Below are 19,092 nucleotides of genomic sequence, written 5' to 3'. Positions count from 1 at the left end.
AATGAATTTTGAGGCCAAACAAGCCCTGGAATCGGCCATACCTAATCCTAATAGGTGGCTCTGCTGCCACTACAAGGTGGTCTCATATCTGCTGTTGCATTGCAAGAGCGCATGCTGATCTGAGGTTGCTTGTTTTAGAACAGTGTAACGGCCAGGTTGAGCCAGCAAATGGAAGCACGGGCCTTCTATATAATGGTAAGTTGGTAACCTTATCAAAAGTTGGTGGACATTATATAGCCAAATAAAAGGCCACCATTGACATGGACAACCAAAAATGGCGATGAACAGAAAACTCAAGAAACCATTACTCGCGAGAAAATGAAAATGGTACGATGAGGTGAGATATAAAATGGTACGATGATGTGAGAGAACTCAAAGGTCGATTATATTGCCAAATCCACAGCAAGAAAATGAAAATGGTATGATGAGGTGAGATATAAAATATCAGCAAGCTACCATCATGGAAAAATATCATCACTCTCATCCAAAATATTTGGTACATGGACTAGTCATCAAAATAGCTCGACGTGTTGGTATTGACGGCCATACCACGGGAAGCACATCAAAGCGGACAGCGGTGCCCACAGCATCATATGCATGTGAGACCATAGCTGCCTAGGTGCCCCTCCTTTCTTCTCCTGTCACCGTACATTTCACGAGAGCACGCGGCAAAGGGACATCACTTTTGTGATCATCGTAATTCATTGGTGGGCCACAGGTTGCACCAATCACTATAGTTCATGTTCCACCAATCACTTGTGGTGCTCAACTTGGCACTGGTTCTCGTATTTTCATAGATTTATTCTACAAATTAACGGTGATGTTCTTTTCAATGGGGTGACGTGCCCCTCGACAGCAAGAAACCTATATTGACTTTGTCCCTTTTAAGATTTGCTAGTCCAATCTCATTCAGGTACTATAGTTTATACCAAAAAGAAATTTCATTCGATGCCCTAAAGCGCAAAAAAAACATTGATCCTTTGCATTATAGGTAGTGCACTTCTTGTTTTTCTAGTGTACTACAAAACCTCCGCACCCAAATGGAAGGCAAGAAGGCACATGCTACATTTAAAGACAGTCTTCAATTGAAACGAGTGCGTTTTGTGAGACATAATTCAACATTTTAAAGAGTCAGGTTCAACGGTTGTGAGGCCTACCACAACATTTTATGATGATACACGATCGTTAAACAACAGTCAATTGTATGTCTGAATCTCATCACTGAATTGGGCGTCACTGGATGCGCTGCAAGCCTCATGCTCATAATTTTGTTGTTCAAACATGGTAGTACCATTGTCGGTAATTTCCAAACCAATAGGCAGGGTACTTCGATGAGGTACAACAATAGTGTACACTACTTATACATATGAGAGTGGATTGTACTTATAATCTACTCCCTCCGTTCCAAATTGTAAGTCATTCCAAGAATCTTGGAGAGTCAAAGTATCTTAAGTTTGATCAAATTTATATGATAATACAATAACATTTAAGATGTCAACTAAGTATCATTAGATTCTTTATCAATTATATTTTCATAGTATATCTATTTGATGTCATAAATCTTTATATTTTTCTCTAAAATTTTAGTCAAACTTGAGATACTTTGACTCTCCAAGATTCTTGGAATGACTTACAATTTAGGACGGAGGGAGTAATATATTACAATCTATATATATATCAGATGCCATGTCTCTCTGTATCTATCTATTTAATAATTGTGAAGACAGACATAAGTGTAACCATCCATCCAACGTGCTCATGCAAGAGCAAGAACACAATTAGTGCTACGTGATCAAAATAATTGTAACCAATAATCTGCGCTAAAAAGAATTGGTAGATTCCTACGCATCTGTCTCACACTCTTCGTTTTCCTCTCATTGAAAAGAAGCACATTTGTATTGATCTGTATGAAAGAAAAAATATCTTCAAGTCGCCAAGTCGGTACCTCCAAAGGCAATGCTAGTGGAATATAAAACTCCATCTGTAAGACAATGCAAGTGTAGATGACTAGGATTAGTAGTTTTAGTTGATGGAGATATAAGAAATTTTGATGCTACTAAAAACTAGTAAAGTGGTTATTTTATTTATTCAAATATTTGTGCACATATATTATATTTACTTTAAGAGATTTTTCACCACATGCTTAGATGGACGATGATGTCTTGTAATCATAGGCTTTGTTACTTATGTGATTACTGAACAACCTTTTGACAGTTTGTGCTACATAACTGGAGCGACGAGGATTGTGTTCGGATCTTGAAACGATCCAAAGAAGCTATTTCGACTCGAGAACCAAAGGGGAAGGTGATAATAATTGATGTCGTGTTAGGATCATCTCCGTCTAAACAGACATTGGAAGCTCAACTCTCGCTGGATCTATGCATGATGGTGCAATTTCCAGGTAAACAGAGAGGAGGACAAATGGCAGAAGATCTTAGAAGCAGGGTTTACTCGATACAAGATTAGCCCTGTCTTAGGATCTCGGTCGCTCATTGAGGTCTATCCGTAACTGGCCTTCAGATGTAACCAGATGACCAGTCCATAGGGGAGTGAAAGAATGAAAGTCTTCAGTGCACTGCACCTTATACAAATATATATTCTTCACTTACAATCAAGATAGCTTTCCCTGTCGACAGCTCTGAATTTTAATGGTCCCATGACGCTACCATCTAGCTTGAAAGATAGAAGTAGAATTATCAATCATGCATGCCAACATGAATGGAGCTATTGGCTCTAAACGAACCCTAACTCTATACAGTGAAAGCAATATAGTTCACAAACACCCTGACTCCTTAACATTTGGGGTGGCTTTGTAGTCAAAGCATGTATGCAAGCACAACTTTACTACCTACCTAATTCATCCTTAAGAAATCGGAGTTAATCACTTAAACCGCGATGGTTGGTCATAGCAGGGGCGCAGGTCACTAAAAGTACACTACAAAGAGCATAAGATTCATTCTCCCTTCTTAGACAACACCGAAAACCTAGTTGATACGAGAATCTAATACAATGACACTGCACGCAACGAGGGGCAGACTTATTGGATGGTCCATGGAACACCTTAAGGGACCTCTACGGCTCCGCTCCTTCAAAAAACACCATGACGAGGACCTGTTTCTGCAGAAAAAGACAATTCAGTTCATCCGAAATGGAACTCTGAGAAAAATATGTTGACTAGCAGAGATGCACAGGTGTATGTGAAAGAACAGATATACAGCTCCAATTCTGTTGATCCTATGGCAATAAAATAAACGTGCACATTTAGTAAATAAGCTCACTAAATAAAATGCTCTTACAAGGGCAGAATTTTAAGAAAGGTCCTGAAGATAGTCCATGAATGACAGAATGAGTACAAAACAACACTACATCACACCTGGTGCACCTTTGGACTTTGGTCATATTATTTGTATATGATGCTACAAAAAACACTACATACACTGGATTGGATTTTTATTCCTAGTCTATCTGCCAGTTACAAGTAAACCAGTTCCTTTCAGGAAATATATATTATACACATTTGTTTCGGATTTTCTACAACTCCAGATCCAAATAACATAGATCATCAAGCAGTTCACAGATCATCACAAAAAGGCTAAATAAGAACTTATGTTAATTGGCTACATTTGCTGGAGATCTTGGTGCCTGTAGTATTAATAGAGAGAAATATTCCATACTTCGAGTTTAGATGTTAAAAACTTAATATTATTAGTATCTATATTCAGATTTTCGAACACCTAGAGTTTGCCTCACTTGTTTAACCTGACCTTGAGGAATCACTCCGCTCAGATGAAAACCCATAAATATGAATCACACATATCAAATCACATTTCAGAAATGATAAACATATAGGGAACATAAATAAATAGCCAACTCCCACATATCGAGAGTTTCAGTTTCCTAGAAGGGTATCAAGACCATGCAGGACCAAATTCCAATTTATTACCCGAAGGCACTAAATAATATCTCCCAATCGGAATGTATCATATGCATTATCACAACCACCCCAGAACGAAAAGGTAGCACAGTTTTACTAGCAATGAACTCCGAAGCTGGAGTGCGGTAACTCAGAACGTATTTTGGGAAAGGAATGAAGATGAAGGAAATAGAAATCACCAACCTTGTCTAGCCAAAGGAACCTCTGCACTTACGGGACCAACAGAAGCAACTTTTAGACTTCCGACAACCAGAATTAGATCCCACTTGACTATTACCTTGGCTCTGACCATAATCATATGTGAGCTCTGTCATCGGGGGTATGTGCTTAATTGCAAAAAATGCAATATGTGGATATCCTTCATCACCGTGATCATACAAGACTGGTTGCCAAAAAACATTAGGTGAGCAACTGTGGTTCATAAAGCGAGCCACATTCCCTGTTCGCTTTGCACTGATGATGATTGGCAGTTGCTTGGGTGTCTCATTTGAGTCAGAAAGACTAGGTTCGCCCAGTAATTCTGGTGCATAGTTCCATCTTAAATTCTGCTCTGAAGGAGAGGTCTCAAAGATAAAGTCATCTTCGCTGTTCCCACTATTTCTGTCAATGATTTCACCTGCATATTCACAGATAAATGTGCCTGCTCGGATTGGATCCCAACTACGGAGGCCCCAACCACGATCTCCTGTCTTAAACACTTCAAAACGAATCTGGGTACCTTTCTGTACAACTCGGTTGCGGCAATTTTGTGAACAAGTGCAGGAATCATTACACTCATATAACATAGGCATGCGGCTAACAAGTATGCCTGAAGCACTGTAAGGAAGGTCACCGGCATTTCGATGCATACAAGAGCAGTTGTTATCACCAGGGAGGCATACACTTGTGCATTTGCAACCTTGCATCTTTCTCATGGAGCTCAGAGAATTTCCATAGGTCAATTTAGTAGTATATGTGAAATTGGTAGGACCCTTCTCATCATCAACCTCATTTACAAGGCAAATAGGTTTACTTTCCACACCATACGATATGTCAAGCAATATAACATGGTCTCTAGATGATGGATTTTCCCTCCATTTTTCAGTCTTCTTCCACACTGCAATGCCATCAGGCTGGCCAGGTTCTCTGAGCAACTTGTGTTTAAACACATTGAAACCAGATTTTCCTTTCTCCATCCAGGCTTCTTTAATCTTGTAAAGGCCATCATATACGTATATCTTGCCAGTTGGACAAGCCAAATCTTTTACACTACGAATGACTCTAATTGGATTACCTCTATGCAAACTCCTCTCCAGTGCAAGATTACCCCTTTCAAGTTTTTGGTCATCTTTGCCAGACATGCCCTGTCCAGTGTAAACTAGAACATCTGGATCGTCTTCACTGTTATCATACACACCAGCTGACACAACACTTATAGCCACAGGGTCCTCCTCATTACCAAACTTGGCTGACATGTAATCTATCCCTGCCATGCTCTGACTATTCAGCCCCACTAGGCACATCTCAATCCTGAAGTAGAACATATCACCAACCTCAACACCTGGAATCTCTCCAATCCTCTTGATCTTATTGACACGAAGTTCAGCATTAGTCATGATGCTCCCAGCCTTCAAGTTATGCTGCTGCTTTGCGACTTGCTTCACATCATCCAGCTGCACAAGTCTCCGCCGCAGTGCGTCAAACATCATGAGTACATTATCTGCAGTTTCCCTAGGATCATCTGAAGACAAAGATGGAAGCTGCAACAGATTGGTGTCAATTTTCCTAGGTCGCCCACGTTTTGTTGTCTCAACAGCATCATCATCCATTGAATAACCTGAATGACTTGATGGAGTCACTGAACCATCAAGAATGCGCTTTGGACGTCCCCTCTTCCTCTTACCACTTTCAGGTGAGGTGGCTGAACTAGGGAGCTGGGGAGGGGGTACACTATCTTTTGAGTGAATTGGAGGAGTTATAATATCTGAACTATCCTGCAAACGTTTGGGTCGTCCTCTTTTTCTCGTACCAGATTCATGTACAATGGGCCCAGGAAGTGCCTGAACAACAGGTGTACTATCTGCTTGAGGAGCTGGAGGACCCTGTACAGGAACATCTTGTACACGTTTGGGCCGTCCCCTCTTCCTTTTGCCAGATTCCTGTGGGGTGGCTGAAGGAGTCAGGGAAACAACATTGTCACTTTCCTGAGGAGCTGAAGGAACCAAAGGAAATGAAGTAACTGGAGGAACTGTAGGAGCCAGAGGAGCTGAAGAAGCGGAAGGAGCTGAAGGACCAGCAGCATCTGGCACACGCTTTGGCCTGCCCCTCTTCCTCTTACCAGATTCCTGCATGCCAGCTGACAGAGGAGTTTGCAAAGGAGGTACCAAACTGTTGACTGCGGTACCATTAGCTTGAGCAGCTCCATTCGTATTAGCAGTATGCAGCTGTGTCTGGCTGGGTTCTGCAGCAGGTGTTGATGCTGCAAACGTTGATGGAACAGCAGCCGTACCCAATTCAGTGCCTCCGGCATATGGTCCAAATGGGGTCACACAGATAAATGAAGGGGAGTTTTGAGGAGTGAATGTGTGGAGCCCTAGTGGTGCAGGGAACATGGGAGTCAATGTACGCAAGGGTTGGGCATCAAGAACTGTGTCATCCAATGGAGCTGAAGCCATCTGCTGAGCCATTTCAAGTCACCAATTGATCTTTTTGACAAATCAAGTTTTATGTCACTATTTCCTTCGTGACTTCCTGTAACACTAGTTCACAGCTCATACTTTGGAGAAGTCTGACAAAAGAGGGAACAGGGGAAGACACATCAGTGCTGTGGTATAAAATTGAACAAGAATTTAAACATGCCATTACTTATTGCTTGATGCATCATTTTGGGAAAGCTTTCTAGTACTGCCCAGGAAGAAATATCAAATTAGGAAACATTAAACAACTGTTTTACAGGTTTCTAGCTTGCTAATTAGGGAACAGGAGATAGCAACACCAATAGCATAAGCGAGTTAAAGATGCAATTTCAATTGTAAGTACCACCTACCAACTTAAAATCACATCCACCAAAGATTATCTAAAGCAATAGGATATACACACAAGGTATGATTGCCAGATGAGTCAATTTCAAGAACCAAGAGTTGCACAGAACATAGATTTCTGTAAGCAAGTAGGGGCAGACCGGACTAAAAATGTCACTGCAGGCACCTTGGCACTAAGTAACTACACGTGTGTTTGGTTCCAAGGACGGGACAGGACGGGATGGGACGGTCCCAATTTTAGAGGTGTTTGGATGGGAGTCAGGTGGGATGGGGCCATCCCCTTAGAGGAATATTCCTCTAATATGCGGGACAACCCCATCCCTCCAAATCGAGCAGACGGGGTCATCCCGATTCGACACTGTGGCTCTCCGTTACGCACGAGCAAGCAGGTGCTGGAGAAAGGCGAGAGCAGGGCGGCCACCAGCAGGGACGAGCAGCGGGGGTGAGCTCGGGCAGCCACGGGAGCCCCGAGGGGATGAGCGGCGGGCGACGAGCTCGGGCGACCGCTGCGCCACCGGCAGGGCGACGAGCTCGGGCGACCGCTGTGCCACCGGCAGGGCAAGCGGAAGCTCCGCCGCAGGTCGCGGAACGACGAGATCCGGTGCGGGCGGCGGGGGCAAGGTCCCCAGGCGGCACGGCCAGGGCACGAGGCCGGCGGGGGTGGGTCCTCGGGCGAGGCAGCCGGGGTCCGAAGCAGGCGGGGGCAGGGTTCCCTGGCGGTGCGGCAAGGGGCCAAAGCTCCACGAGCGGCGCGCGGCGTGGTCCCAAGGCGGCATGGCTGGTGCCCCGGGCCGATGGGGCGACCTCCCCGCGCGTCGCGGCCGGGGCCTAGTGCCGGCGGGGCAAGCTCCCCTGGGGGGCCGCCGTCACACCGAGGAAGATGTACTTGTTAGAATGACAGGTGGGGCTCGCTAACGGTAGCTAATAGAAGCTGAAAACGGTGCTCGTCCCATCTACTGTAAAACCTCCAACCAAACAAAAAATGGGGATGAACCTGTCCTTCTCAACCAAACACGAGTCGGGACGATCCCATCCCAAAAATCAGGGCCAGGACCAACCCATCCCATCTCGTCTCCAAACCAAACACACGCTACTACTTCCAGTATAATAAATTGAATGTTGCTTTTGTACATGCGTTTGTCAAACTATTTTAACTCAGTCAGTTGATCTATTTGCAAGTACTGAAGCTGTATAATAGAAACTGGCACAGGTATAATATCATCAAAAATACTTTCATATCACTAATAAATTTATATCTCTTTCCTAATTTATAGCAACAAAATACCAACTGAGCTGAGATAACTTCTCATTATTACAATTTTAGAACCAAATTTTTGGTTAGAACCTACATATAATAAGTTTACTGTTTAAATTTTGTATAAGCACAGAACCAAAACTAGAAATATTTTCCCATTTTTCGTAGCAGCATATGGAACAAGAATAACAAATTGTGATGGGCAGCAATATAAAGAAAGACTGAAGATCATTTGAACACAATTAAAAAAGGTAAAACATGCTTAGTTGTAACAGCGGGGGGCAGCTAGTTCTTCGTTAAATTTTCCAAAAAGCATGACCAGGTGATAAGTTTTGCTGCTTCCATGTTTGGCGTGCAATGGTTCACAATGCTCTGCAGCATTACGTGTCCAGCACGGAAAAATGATGTGTTTCCTGAGGCTGGAATGGTGCAACAGCAGGTGGTTATGAGTCGGGGTGCAGCCATAGGAGCATAAATAGAAATAATGCTAGACAACTAAATGAGTGATATGATTATTCCCTGACATATCACAGGAGCATACCGACAAGTTTGTGCACCTTTACATAAATACTCAAAAAGGCTTTTCCTCTGGCGCTACAGGCTAAAAGTTTCCTAGTTTCCGCCTTCCCTGCTAACGTTCATTTTATTTGAATACTTCGCGCCAAATACTGAACCAAAGAGGCTCTAACGCATGCATCTTGCTCCACTATATCTAGATAGCACTGGCAGGAATAGAGCCGACTCTAACTTGAGGTTTCCACCACAAATTTAACCGCGTAATGCCCGGCGCCTAAACCCTCACAAGATTTGGCCAATCCGTGTGGGCACATGCGGCCTAATCACCACAAACTACCGATGCCTCATGCTTGAGCCTTACAGCAAAGATTCAGGAATGAAAAAACATCCAATCCATACCCATACAGTCATACTGAAATTTATTTCCCTTCTAATCGACACGTAATTGGGGGGTTAGGCTGAAGTTGGTGCTGCAGAAACGAGATGGGTTCAGTTAATCCCTCAAAAACTTATGGATAATCCTGCACAGAAAAACGGATCCGCCACGAAGCGTCTGGATGGACTGAAGTACACAATCCCAGGAACAACTATCCGGATCGGTTGCTATTAGCGGAAAACAAAAGATCGCGCGGAACGGAACCAATTATCCATCCAGGCGAGAGGTAGGTTAGCGGATGCTTACCGAGCAGAAAGGGTATCAGTGAAATCCGCGCGGATCTCCACCCCAGGACAGCGCGACCGAGGGCGAGGAAGATCACAGCCACGAGGACGCCTGCAGGAGGAGAGGGACTCCCTCTGTGCGGACGGCGTGCCGCGCTCCGGCGGACGGAGGAGGGGAGGCGGGCGCGGATGGGAGTGGAGTGTGACCGGCGGCCGATCTGCTCAGACTTCACAAGGACCGAGATTGAGAAGGTGCGTTGTTCAGGGGGTGGAGAGTAAATGTTCCATCTGCCAGAAACGTCGCTGCCGAGTCACACGTGCGCGACTAACAACTTCTCCCTGAAATCACTCGATTGCGAGAACGAGCCACTTTCGGCGCGTGGTGGGCCAACTGGGCCTTTGTCTGGTAGTAGGCCTCCATCAGCACAAGTCAGCCAGCAGCCCAAAGACACCTAAGCCCACGTCGTGGCCGACAGGCCCCTGTTGGCTATGGGCTGGCTCTGCAGGCCCGTTGACACTTGTTGAGTGAGACAGCAGTAGCAGCAATGCCTGTATTTGAAAGGATTTTTCAACGTCTATGCTAACAGCTGGTGAAAATATTCTATTTCAAATTATAGGTCATTTTAACTTTTCTACATTTATAGATATTATTATACATCTAGACATATATACATAGCTATGCACTAAAAAATTATAACGACCTATAATTTGAAACGGAGTGAGTACCTTGTAACAAACGCCTGTAGAATTTGAAAGCAATTGTACCTTGTATAATAATTAAGTAATTGGGGCAATGTTTGGGTAATTGAATCTAAATGTAACATTGGTAGTTCCGTAGTTTTTTTTTAAGGGAGATTGGTAGTCCCATAGTTGAGCATAATACTTAACCATGTTTGAAGCTAAATAATACAGATTATATCGCACCATTTTGAGTAAAATATATACTGTACGAAATAGAATAAACGCCCAACATTTAACGTAGCTGCTGAGTTCGGAGGTTATTAAAAACTTAGAGCTCATTGGATGTTTATTTGAGGGATAGAAGAGGACAAAAGGAGAACATTTATACAATTTCCATTTTGCATTTTTCCAATTTGGAAATCCTGTTAAACTATTTGAGTTGCGGATAATTTTGTCTATCACAAAAGTTGACTGATGACAATAGGAGGAACAGCCTCTCCTGCTTTCGCAGCAAAAGAAAAAAAGAAAAGGAAAGGAAAGGGAAAGGGAAAAAAAAACTCTCCTGCTCCTAAGTCCCTAACAATTGTACGTGAATGGATCCTGCAGGATGTCTTTTGAGTGTTCTAATCTAGTTTGCACCCTTGTCATTTCAGCATTAACAACATTCAACAAAGTAACAACAGCAGGCAGAAATTGCGTGAAGATCAAATTGTGTTTTGATGCCCACTAATTTGCAAGCGCAACCGCTAATTGCAACAGCTCGGATATCACACATTATCTGTCATGGTGGTAGGAGTCTCTTCTGCATACATCTATACCGCTCTAAAAAGCAAGTAACGTCCGCGTCGACACCCCCGTGGTTGCTCGCGCGCGCCGTCACGGCTCCTGGCGCGCGACGGGAGCTCCCGGCCAGCCTGCCCACTGCCCACGTGGCCGGTGCTGCGAACGTGCACCTGCTTGCTGCCCGTCCGTGCGACCGCGCGTGGCTTTTTTTTTTCTTTTCCATTTTTCATCCAATTTCCCACAACATTTTATACGTATAACATAAGTGCATAAATTGTTTCATAAATTGTTTAACAACACTCCAGTAAAAGTTGTGGTAAATATTATGCTTACAATTTGTGCTATAAAATTATCATGTAAGTTGTTGTTAGGAAAAAAGTTATACGTATAAATTATGTAAATAAGTTACATTTTTAAAAAATATAAAATTCAAGTTGTTCTTTTTAGAAATTGTACACAAATTTTACATGCCATCAAAGTTGTGTTAAACATTATCTCATAATTTTTGTTAGTACGAAATTATATATTAAAATTATGTGTATAAATTATGATATTATAAAATAGAGAGGAACGAAACTTTCTAAAAATGGAAAGTTCGGGGGAAGCTGAGTGGACCGTTGGGATCGATGGTTCAGCATGGCAGAACCACGGCGCGCGGGTCTGCCAACTCTGCCGCGCTCTGCTCTCGTACGTTCCTGGCCGCACTCACCAATCAGGGCACCCGCGCCGCCCCTCATCAACCAGCAGCACTCGCCCCTCTCCTCCCCAGCCGCGCTCCACCGCGATTGGCGATACACGACGGTTCCCAATCACCGCCCCGGGGCGGCCGCTCCTCCAATCCACGCGCGCCCCGGCCACCGCCTCAATCTCCCCCTCGACCCGTGGCACCACACCGTCGACCCATCTGGGCAGGAGAAGGGAAGCGGAGGATCCATCCGTCCAGGCCCCATCGACGGCGAGGCAACCGCCGGCGGTGGTCCCAACTCCCGAGCGACGCGTCCGAGGAGCAGCCGACGCCACTGCCAAGCGCGGGTCGACCATCCTTGGTGCGGTCCTCGACTGCTCCCCGGAACAAGCGGCAGAACAGAATCCCCCCTGGCAGGCAGCTCCTCCCAGCTCGGCTGGCCCCGCGCGCCCCAGCCACTAGACGGTGGCGTCGGCGGCGGGTGCGTGGAAAGGACGTCGGAGCCGGGCGGGCAAATGAACTGAGCCGCCGGATCTAAAAATACCAGTTCCCCGAGGTTCCTCCCTCCGGCCTGCGGCAAACAAAATCCATCTACCCTTTCTCTTATCTCAGACTGATTTAGTTTGGATAGTGTTGGAGGCTTTTGAGGAAGAATTTTGTGCGGTGGCGATGCGATCTAGGGAGATCGAGCATTGTTTTCATTATTTCGCTGCCGCTGCAACGTGTGGCTTCTACAGTTCGCTGTCGCTGCACATGAGCTACCTAGCTGTTCAGTGTTTCCTGCTCCATCTAATCTTCTTTATGTTCTACAGATACAACGATTGCTTTTCACAAAATATGGTCAAAATAAAATTAAGTTTGTTTAGAGGTTCTAAACAATCGTGGAAACTTTACTAGGTTCTAAAATTAAGTTTAAGTAAGATGATATTGGGCATGTTGGATACTCCTTATCTCTTCCACTTTACTATGTATTTTTTGTAGAAATATGTGGCTCAAACAACTTGTTAGTGCACATGTTGGTTTTCTGCAATCATAAGAGTTTCATTTTTTCCACTTTACTATGTTGTCTTGAATGGCTTGGCATATATAATGTATAAACGATTCTTCAATTTTGATTTCAAATCACCTGAGGCATTAGCTGCAAGAAATCAATACATAACCAAACCAACGATTAACTTAAGGCACGGTACCATTGTCTTAGCAAGTACGTCTTTGTGCAAATTGGACTATATTTTTGCTTGGCGCAGTTTTAGTCTTTTTTGTCGGTTCCTTGCTTTTGTGTGTTGTATCAATCATGACCTAATCATCATATCTTTTGCATGAATTTTTTAAAATAACAGTCGTTTCCATTTAAATTGGTGTGCACGCAGCAACGCACGGGCTATTATCTAGTCATATGAAAATTCTGCAACATCATGTGAAAATTCTGCAACATTTTTTTACAGAATTCATGCATCCAATCATCAGAATTTAAATAGAGTCCCAAAACAGAATTCTTTCAAGAACCTAATGAAATTCACTTTTCTTTTCCTTTACTGATCCAGATGTGCACCTTGTCAAGATAAACGCTATGAACAATGACCAAAATGCTAGGGAAGAAGCAACTGCCAGCCTAAAGCTAGAGTAGAACCAAGTGACTAAAGAACTAATGAACTACCATCTTCGTTTTCTTTGACAGCTCAGAGAAATGAGGCAGGCCAGAGGTCTGAAAAATGGACCATACTGAGCAGGAAAACAAGTCCCATGGCATAAACAGATGTGCAACATCAACACTCAACTGCTCTTTCTGAAACCAATCCGGCTCAAGTACGCCTAACAGAAATGGCGCTCCACAATGGCACCAAGACTCTTGTAGTCTTGTGGATAGTGGACACCCAGCAACACAGGCCATCACTGTTAATGTGCCGATCTCCTTTTGTCGGGCCACCCCCCCTGGTTTGACAAATGAACTTTGCGCTGTACAAATCTCTATGCTTCAAAAAGAACGATAGCTACAGGACTTTGGTTTGCAAAATAATCTGTCTTCAACGTGAGCCCTAGGGGTTCAGGGGTCTTCTTACTCCACTTTCCACCTGTTAAAGAAAAGAGTCAGAACCATGTCTGAAAAAGTGAAAATATGTGTCTGAGCAAATAAAACTGCATCCCTAAATAAAGGCAACAAGTGCAATCTAGTTTTACAGTGTAATTCAAATCCAAAATTCTAAAAAAAGTATTGAAGAGGGTAATCCATGTAGTATCATAGAAGTAGCACAAAAAGTTGAAATTTTTAATTTTTTAAATGCATATAAAAACTGCACCTGCTATGTTGCCCTACAGAAATGCATGCAATTAATAATCCGTATTCTTCACTTCAACTAATATGTGCAGCTCCAACTGCAGTTAGCCAAAAGTGCCTAAGGTGTCTAGTGTTAATGAAAATTTGCCTTTGCCACTAAGCTGGCCCCTGTTCGTCATTATGCCATTCAAATTTCAGTCATTTCCTTTTTACCAGTAAGTCCGTGTTCCCGTAAGAGCTGGTTACTAGTCTGGAGATGGACCATCACCTAGTGGGGCTAAGCATCCACCTAGGGGAATACATTGTCATTCTTCCGTTATGCGCTAATTTGTTTTACTGTCACTGTCAGTTTGACTGAAGAAAAGCATGCAAAATTTTGATCATTACGAGTACAACCAAGATACCCTCCATAATTGACAAAAGAACCACCCAATGTATTGTTTCTGTTCATAACTAATGGATGTTTTCTATAAGTTCAAAATAGTCTTATGCCACCTTGACAGACTTCAGCCGAAAATGGTGAAAAAATGCTGAAATCAAAAGGAGCAAATAAAGGAAGTGTAGCAAAAGGAAAATGAGCAAAATTTTAGAGGCAAAATGGACAACTGGTTCACCCTCAGCAGTAAAAACACAATCCTCTATTTGTCACTGTGAGCAGCATAAAATATGTGCATTCTCATGAAACTCTCAGCCAATGGGCAGGTACCATATAGAAGATGGCTTGAAACTCAGAGAGCACGTGGTTCAGATTGGATTAGCGAGCAGTGGCTCACTGCGGAGTGTTGCTTATTTTTCCAAGCAGACTTACAAAGAATACTAAGATGACAGATAGGCAATCACAAACATTGATGAGCCAAAGAAAAAAAAACACACCTATATCCACACTTTGTATATGTCAAGGCAGAAATTACCACTGGATATCAATAAACTAATGAAACAATTCATGAGAACATCAAAGAATCAGGGACCCATAGCAATAAGATAATAGCATCATAGGTTACTTTGTACATTAAGTTCTCATACTACCATACTGATTTATTAAGAATTCAAGATTAGCTTTCAAATTTTTTGCAGAACCTAATGAATTCATAAAATCAACTCAACCTTAAATTTATATAAGGTTCCTAACACGGATATATAGACATCGTCTCAGAACGAACAGATTCTTTTGTACTTCCAATTATCAGGCATCACTTACATCATTAGTCAGAAGAGATCTACAAGAGAAAGATTTAAGTCGTGGAGATTGTCCCGCCGATGTTGAACCACTGTCATTACTACCACTTTGTTTATCACCCTGCAAACGGAAAGGTATTTGTAAATTAACACACTCCAAACTTGCAAATATAGCAATGTTGACAAGAGTTGCAACATTGATTAATGCCTGAAAAGAGTGTTGTACCCTAGACGATACATTTGCCACATTTGTTACAGAAGACTACAAAACATTCTCATGAAAAATGCCTCAACAATTCTTTTGCCCCCATTTGTTCCAGAAGACCATTTGCAACTGAGGGAGTGGAAACTAACAACCTCAGCCTTGGCTGATGTAACATGAAAACATTCAAATTTGGCATGGAAAGATGTACTCCCCAGTTTGTGTTATGTGATACAGTGATAATTTAGGAGTGAAAGGGGGATATTATTCATTTAGATTTGAATTTCTAAGACTCCGAGAAGATATAAACTACATTTTCTAAAGTGCCCATAGCATATTCAGTAAATGCTGCATTCTACAAGACTCGGTTTCTTAGTTTATTGGTTTCTTAGTTTATTTGTTGGCTTGTCGCTAAGATTAAAGGTAGGCAGAAAAGACAGATTTATTGAGGTAGCAAGATACACAAATTTGGCAGAAGTACTTGGTCATCCTATGCTTTGCTCAGCAAGTCTAAAACAAGGAATGAAGAAAGGAAAGATGGAGTAACATCAACTAGATGGTACCTGATGATTGCATGCATTGTTTCGACCATCCTCAAAGAGTGACGAGTAATAAGAAGGATCATAAATTGAACCTCCCAATATATCGTCTGCCATGGAACTCCGTCTAACTGAATCAGATCTTGGGCTTAAGAAACTATTTCGTACTTCATGATTTGCGTCAAAATATGTTGGTGTGCTGGAAGAGGCCCCTAACCTATACATCTGGATCCATATGAATGAAGACAAGAACCTGACTGAAAACCCAATGATTTGCATCCATAATGCTAATCTGAGTGAGAAAACAAAAAGTTCGCCATACTTCTCATCAGGAGTAATAGTCCTGTACAAGCAGATGAGAGAGTTAGGGAAATAAAAAAAAAAGTATGGTACTAGAACATTTTCATTGTTGCGCAAGAAGAAGATATCCAAGCAAACATTCATCAAACAGAACTCATATGCTCTTCCCAGTGACAAATAAGTAGCTTTGGATATTGACACATTGTGCCAAACTCATATCTAACCACTAACCTCTATTGTGACATCTTTACAAAACTTAGTGAAATTAAAATATTACAAAAATAAACTTTGAGAAGAATCTACACATATCGTTATAAAGGTCAAATCAAAATATCCCTAAATATGTTGCTGCAAAAGGTTAGACAAATATAATTACACGAATAGTAATCTTTTACTTGATGGAGCGCCAAATAACTTATGCTCCCAAGTTCCAAGTTTTAATAATCATAGTAACAACCAGTTAGATAGAAGCCAAAACCCATATAGGTACTCATTGCATAAAAAAACATTGGCAAATCAATTATTATACAGTGCTGAAATTTGAAAATGCAGCATCCAGTGGAATTAACTTCAGATAATTAATTACGCCACAGTGAAAGATTGATAAAAAACACACACAAAAACAATTTTCAGTCAATTAGGCATAAGATGAGAGTCATAACTCTTCATAAGATTCAAGAACAAGGTTATGCCTAAGCCTCCAACAAAATCCAATACCATGTCCCAGTATAGAGGAAGAACAGGGAAACAGTTTGGCATGGCGATTCAGTATGTTAGGCTCTAACAGATGAGATTAAAACTTGCAGATTGGTTAGTACTTGTGCCAATGAATGGTTTCATTAAAACATGTATTTTACAAGGTATTCCATTCATTAAAACATACAAAAGTATAAACACAAAACAACACCATCCAAAGTCACTAGTAATTGATACTGAACATCATATTCCTTTCTCTATGCATACATGCACAGTACATGAAAAGGCAACTAGACTGAAAGATGCTGGTTGCAGAAGACATACCAGATAGCATGTGAGAAGAGTATAAACCAAGCAACATCAAGGACGACAGCGAAGAAGAGAAGGACAGCATATGTCCGGCCAAGTCTCTGGCTACTGCTCTCAATCGCAACAACAGCAAATAGACCAATCACCAGGTTGATGACAAGAACCCCATTGAACAATGCCCCAAGTGATCCGATAAGTGCACAACCAATCTAAAACGAGAATTGAAGAAATATTTATGAACATGAATACCACAGCTTCATGAAATTCAATTTCTGATGAATGAGGGTCCATTTCAACATTATAAGCATTAAAATCACATACTGATCAAGGGAACCTAACATAAAGCTAGGTACCAGCTGAGCTAACTATATAGGATGCTAACCAATGGCGAGCATCATCACATTGTAAACATACAAGTTTCCCCTTATAATTCACCAGCTTCATAGCTAATTCAACAAAACCACGTCTAAGAGATGAACTAAGTCGCATCCCAACAAAAGCTAACATGTTTGATTGTTTCCAACAAAGTAAGAATCACAAAGGCAACAACAGGAACTGCCCAAATTCAGAGGAAAAACCGCAATATTAAGCTGCAAGGCATAGTTATCCCTAAAGGCAACTGAACGTTGAAGCTTCATCCAGAAGAACACTAGGTCAAAACCCAAGCATCAAGTTATGGCCCCTTCCTCTCATTTCACGCCTAAAAGAGGAAAAAGTGGAGCCCCATCTGAATCGCATTCAACCAAAACTACAATTCCACATCGCATTCAACAACTTGTATTACTGGACAAAACTTGGGGCACCCAAAACCGCGGAACTACCACTACGGTTGGAAAAATTACGGCACGCTCAAACCCGATACCATAACCAGGTTTCACACCGCGTATACTAAAGGCAGCAGCAGCAGCGAGGACACGAGCGAGAAGTAGGCCGATCTCGTGGGGCCCGGGTAAGCGGCCGAGCGGGGCCAAGGCCGATCCGACCGCCGGAGGCGACGCGAGGGGAGGGGGAATGCGCACCTGGAGGTAGATGAGCGCGAGGGCGAGGGACTGGAGCGCGTCGTAGTCGCGGAGGAAGGAGCGCAGCCGCGGCCCGACTCCGAGCAGCAGCGGCGGGCAGCAGGGCATCCCGGAACCCCCCGGCGAGCCCGGGCGGGCGGGGAGAAGGCGCGCGCGACGGAGCCCGGTGGCGTCTCGAGGGCGGCGGCGGGGGAGGCGAGGAGGGATTCCGCCGCGGATTCGCGTCGGGCGGGCTGGGGAGGAGGAGGAATCTGCTGCCCTCCGGGCTCCGGCGGATGGTTTGGTTTTTCTCGGCTAATCGAGGGAGTGATGGCCGAGATGGAAGGTTGCCTCGAGGCTTTGTTTGATTTGTTAGGGAAAATCTTTGTCTTTATTTTTCTTTTTTTTTTAATATGACCACATTGCCAAACTAACGAGCATAATGGGCCACACTCATGTTAAATCCGATAATCGAACAAACATATTTTTCTAAAATATAAAATCTAACTCAGTTTGTTTTCTAATTTACATATTACTAGATTATGAGGGGGAAATAAACTCAGAGTGGAATCTTACTGTGGATTTATCTTCTCTACGATACTCCCTTTAATCGTATGATACAATGAGCTTCAAATCAAATCTAGAGATTGAAGCATAACGCATATCAATTCAACAGGATTAGAGGGATAGGCAGGGAGAATGAATAGCTAGATAGTGATAATGATGAAATATGATTCAAGACAGTAAATGAATAGTAAGGAGTGAATTTAGAATGGGAACATCAAATCGAGGTGGGTTAAAAACTAATTATGAGAAAGTAGATAGTCACGAGCTCACGTATGTGGGGAAGAGATTGGAGCAAAAGTATAATGAAAACTTGCCAGCACAGAGGAAAGAGGTTGTACATGCTCGATCAAATGCTCTTTATCATGGTGATGATCACCAGTGTCATACATAGAAAGTAAAACACAACTATCTGAAGGTAGTCTTTAGCTTCTTCTTTAGGTTTGAGGCCGATACAAATTTGATTTTATAGAAATATTTGGATTTTAGGATTTGAGAT

The 19,092-nt window shown here is 42.7% G+C and overlaps 2 protein-coding genes across 2 annotated transcripts; both read right to left on the bottom strand.

Annotated features, from left to right (window-relative positions):
- Positions 1–2,550: 2,550 nt before the first annotated feature.
- On the bottom strand, positions 2,551–9,664 carry LOC117843761 (histone-lysine N-methyltransferase, H3 lysine-9 specific SUVH3). The gene is made up of 3 exons (XM_034724458.1): positions 9,408–9,664; positions 4,118–6,701; positions 2,551–3,117 (listed from the first exon to the last, which is right to left on the bottom strand). The coding sequence occupies exon 2, from the start codon at positions 6,598–6,600 to the stop codon at positions 4,123–4,125; it is 2,478 nt and encodes an 825-aa protein (XP_034580349.1). The 5' UTR covers positions 6,601–6,701; positions 9,408–9,664; the 3' UTR covers positions 2,551–3,117; positions 4,118–4,122.
- A 3,363-nt stretch (positions 9,665–13,027) lies between these two features.
- LOC117846208 (uncharacterized) lies at positions 13,028–18,353 on the bottom strand. The gene is made up of 5 exons (XM_034727333.2): positions 18,051–18,353; positions 17,047–17,240; positions 15,751–16,069; positions 15,008–15,106; positions 13,028–13,606 (listed from the first exon to the last, which is right to left on the bottom strand). Exons 1-5 carry the CDS (start codon positions 18,156–18,158, stop codon positions 13,571–13,573), a joined length of 756 nt encoding a protein of 251 aa, XP_034583224.1. The 5' UTR covers positions 18,159–18,353; the 3' UTR covers positions 13,028–13,570.
- Between the last annotated feature and the right edge of the window lie 739 nt (positions 18,354–19,092).

Source organism: Setaria viridis, chromosome 2 (genome assembly GCF_005286985.2).
Source record: "Setaria viridis chromosome 2, Setaria_viridis_v4.0, whole genome shotgun sequence".
Taxonomy (NCBI): domain Eukaryota; kingdom Viridiplantae; phylum Streptophyta; class Magnoliopsida; order Poales; family Poaceae; genus Setaria; species Setaria viridis.
The sequence above is the reverse complement of the archived record's forward strand: the minus strand, read 5'-3'. Positions and strand labels throughout refer to the sequence as shown.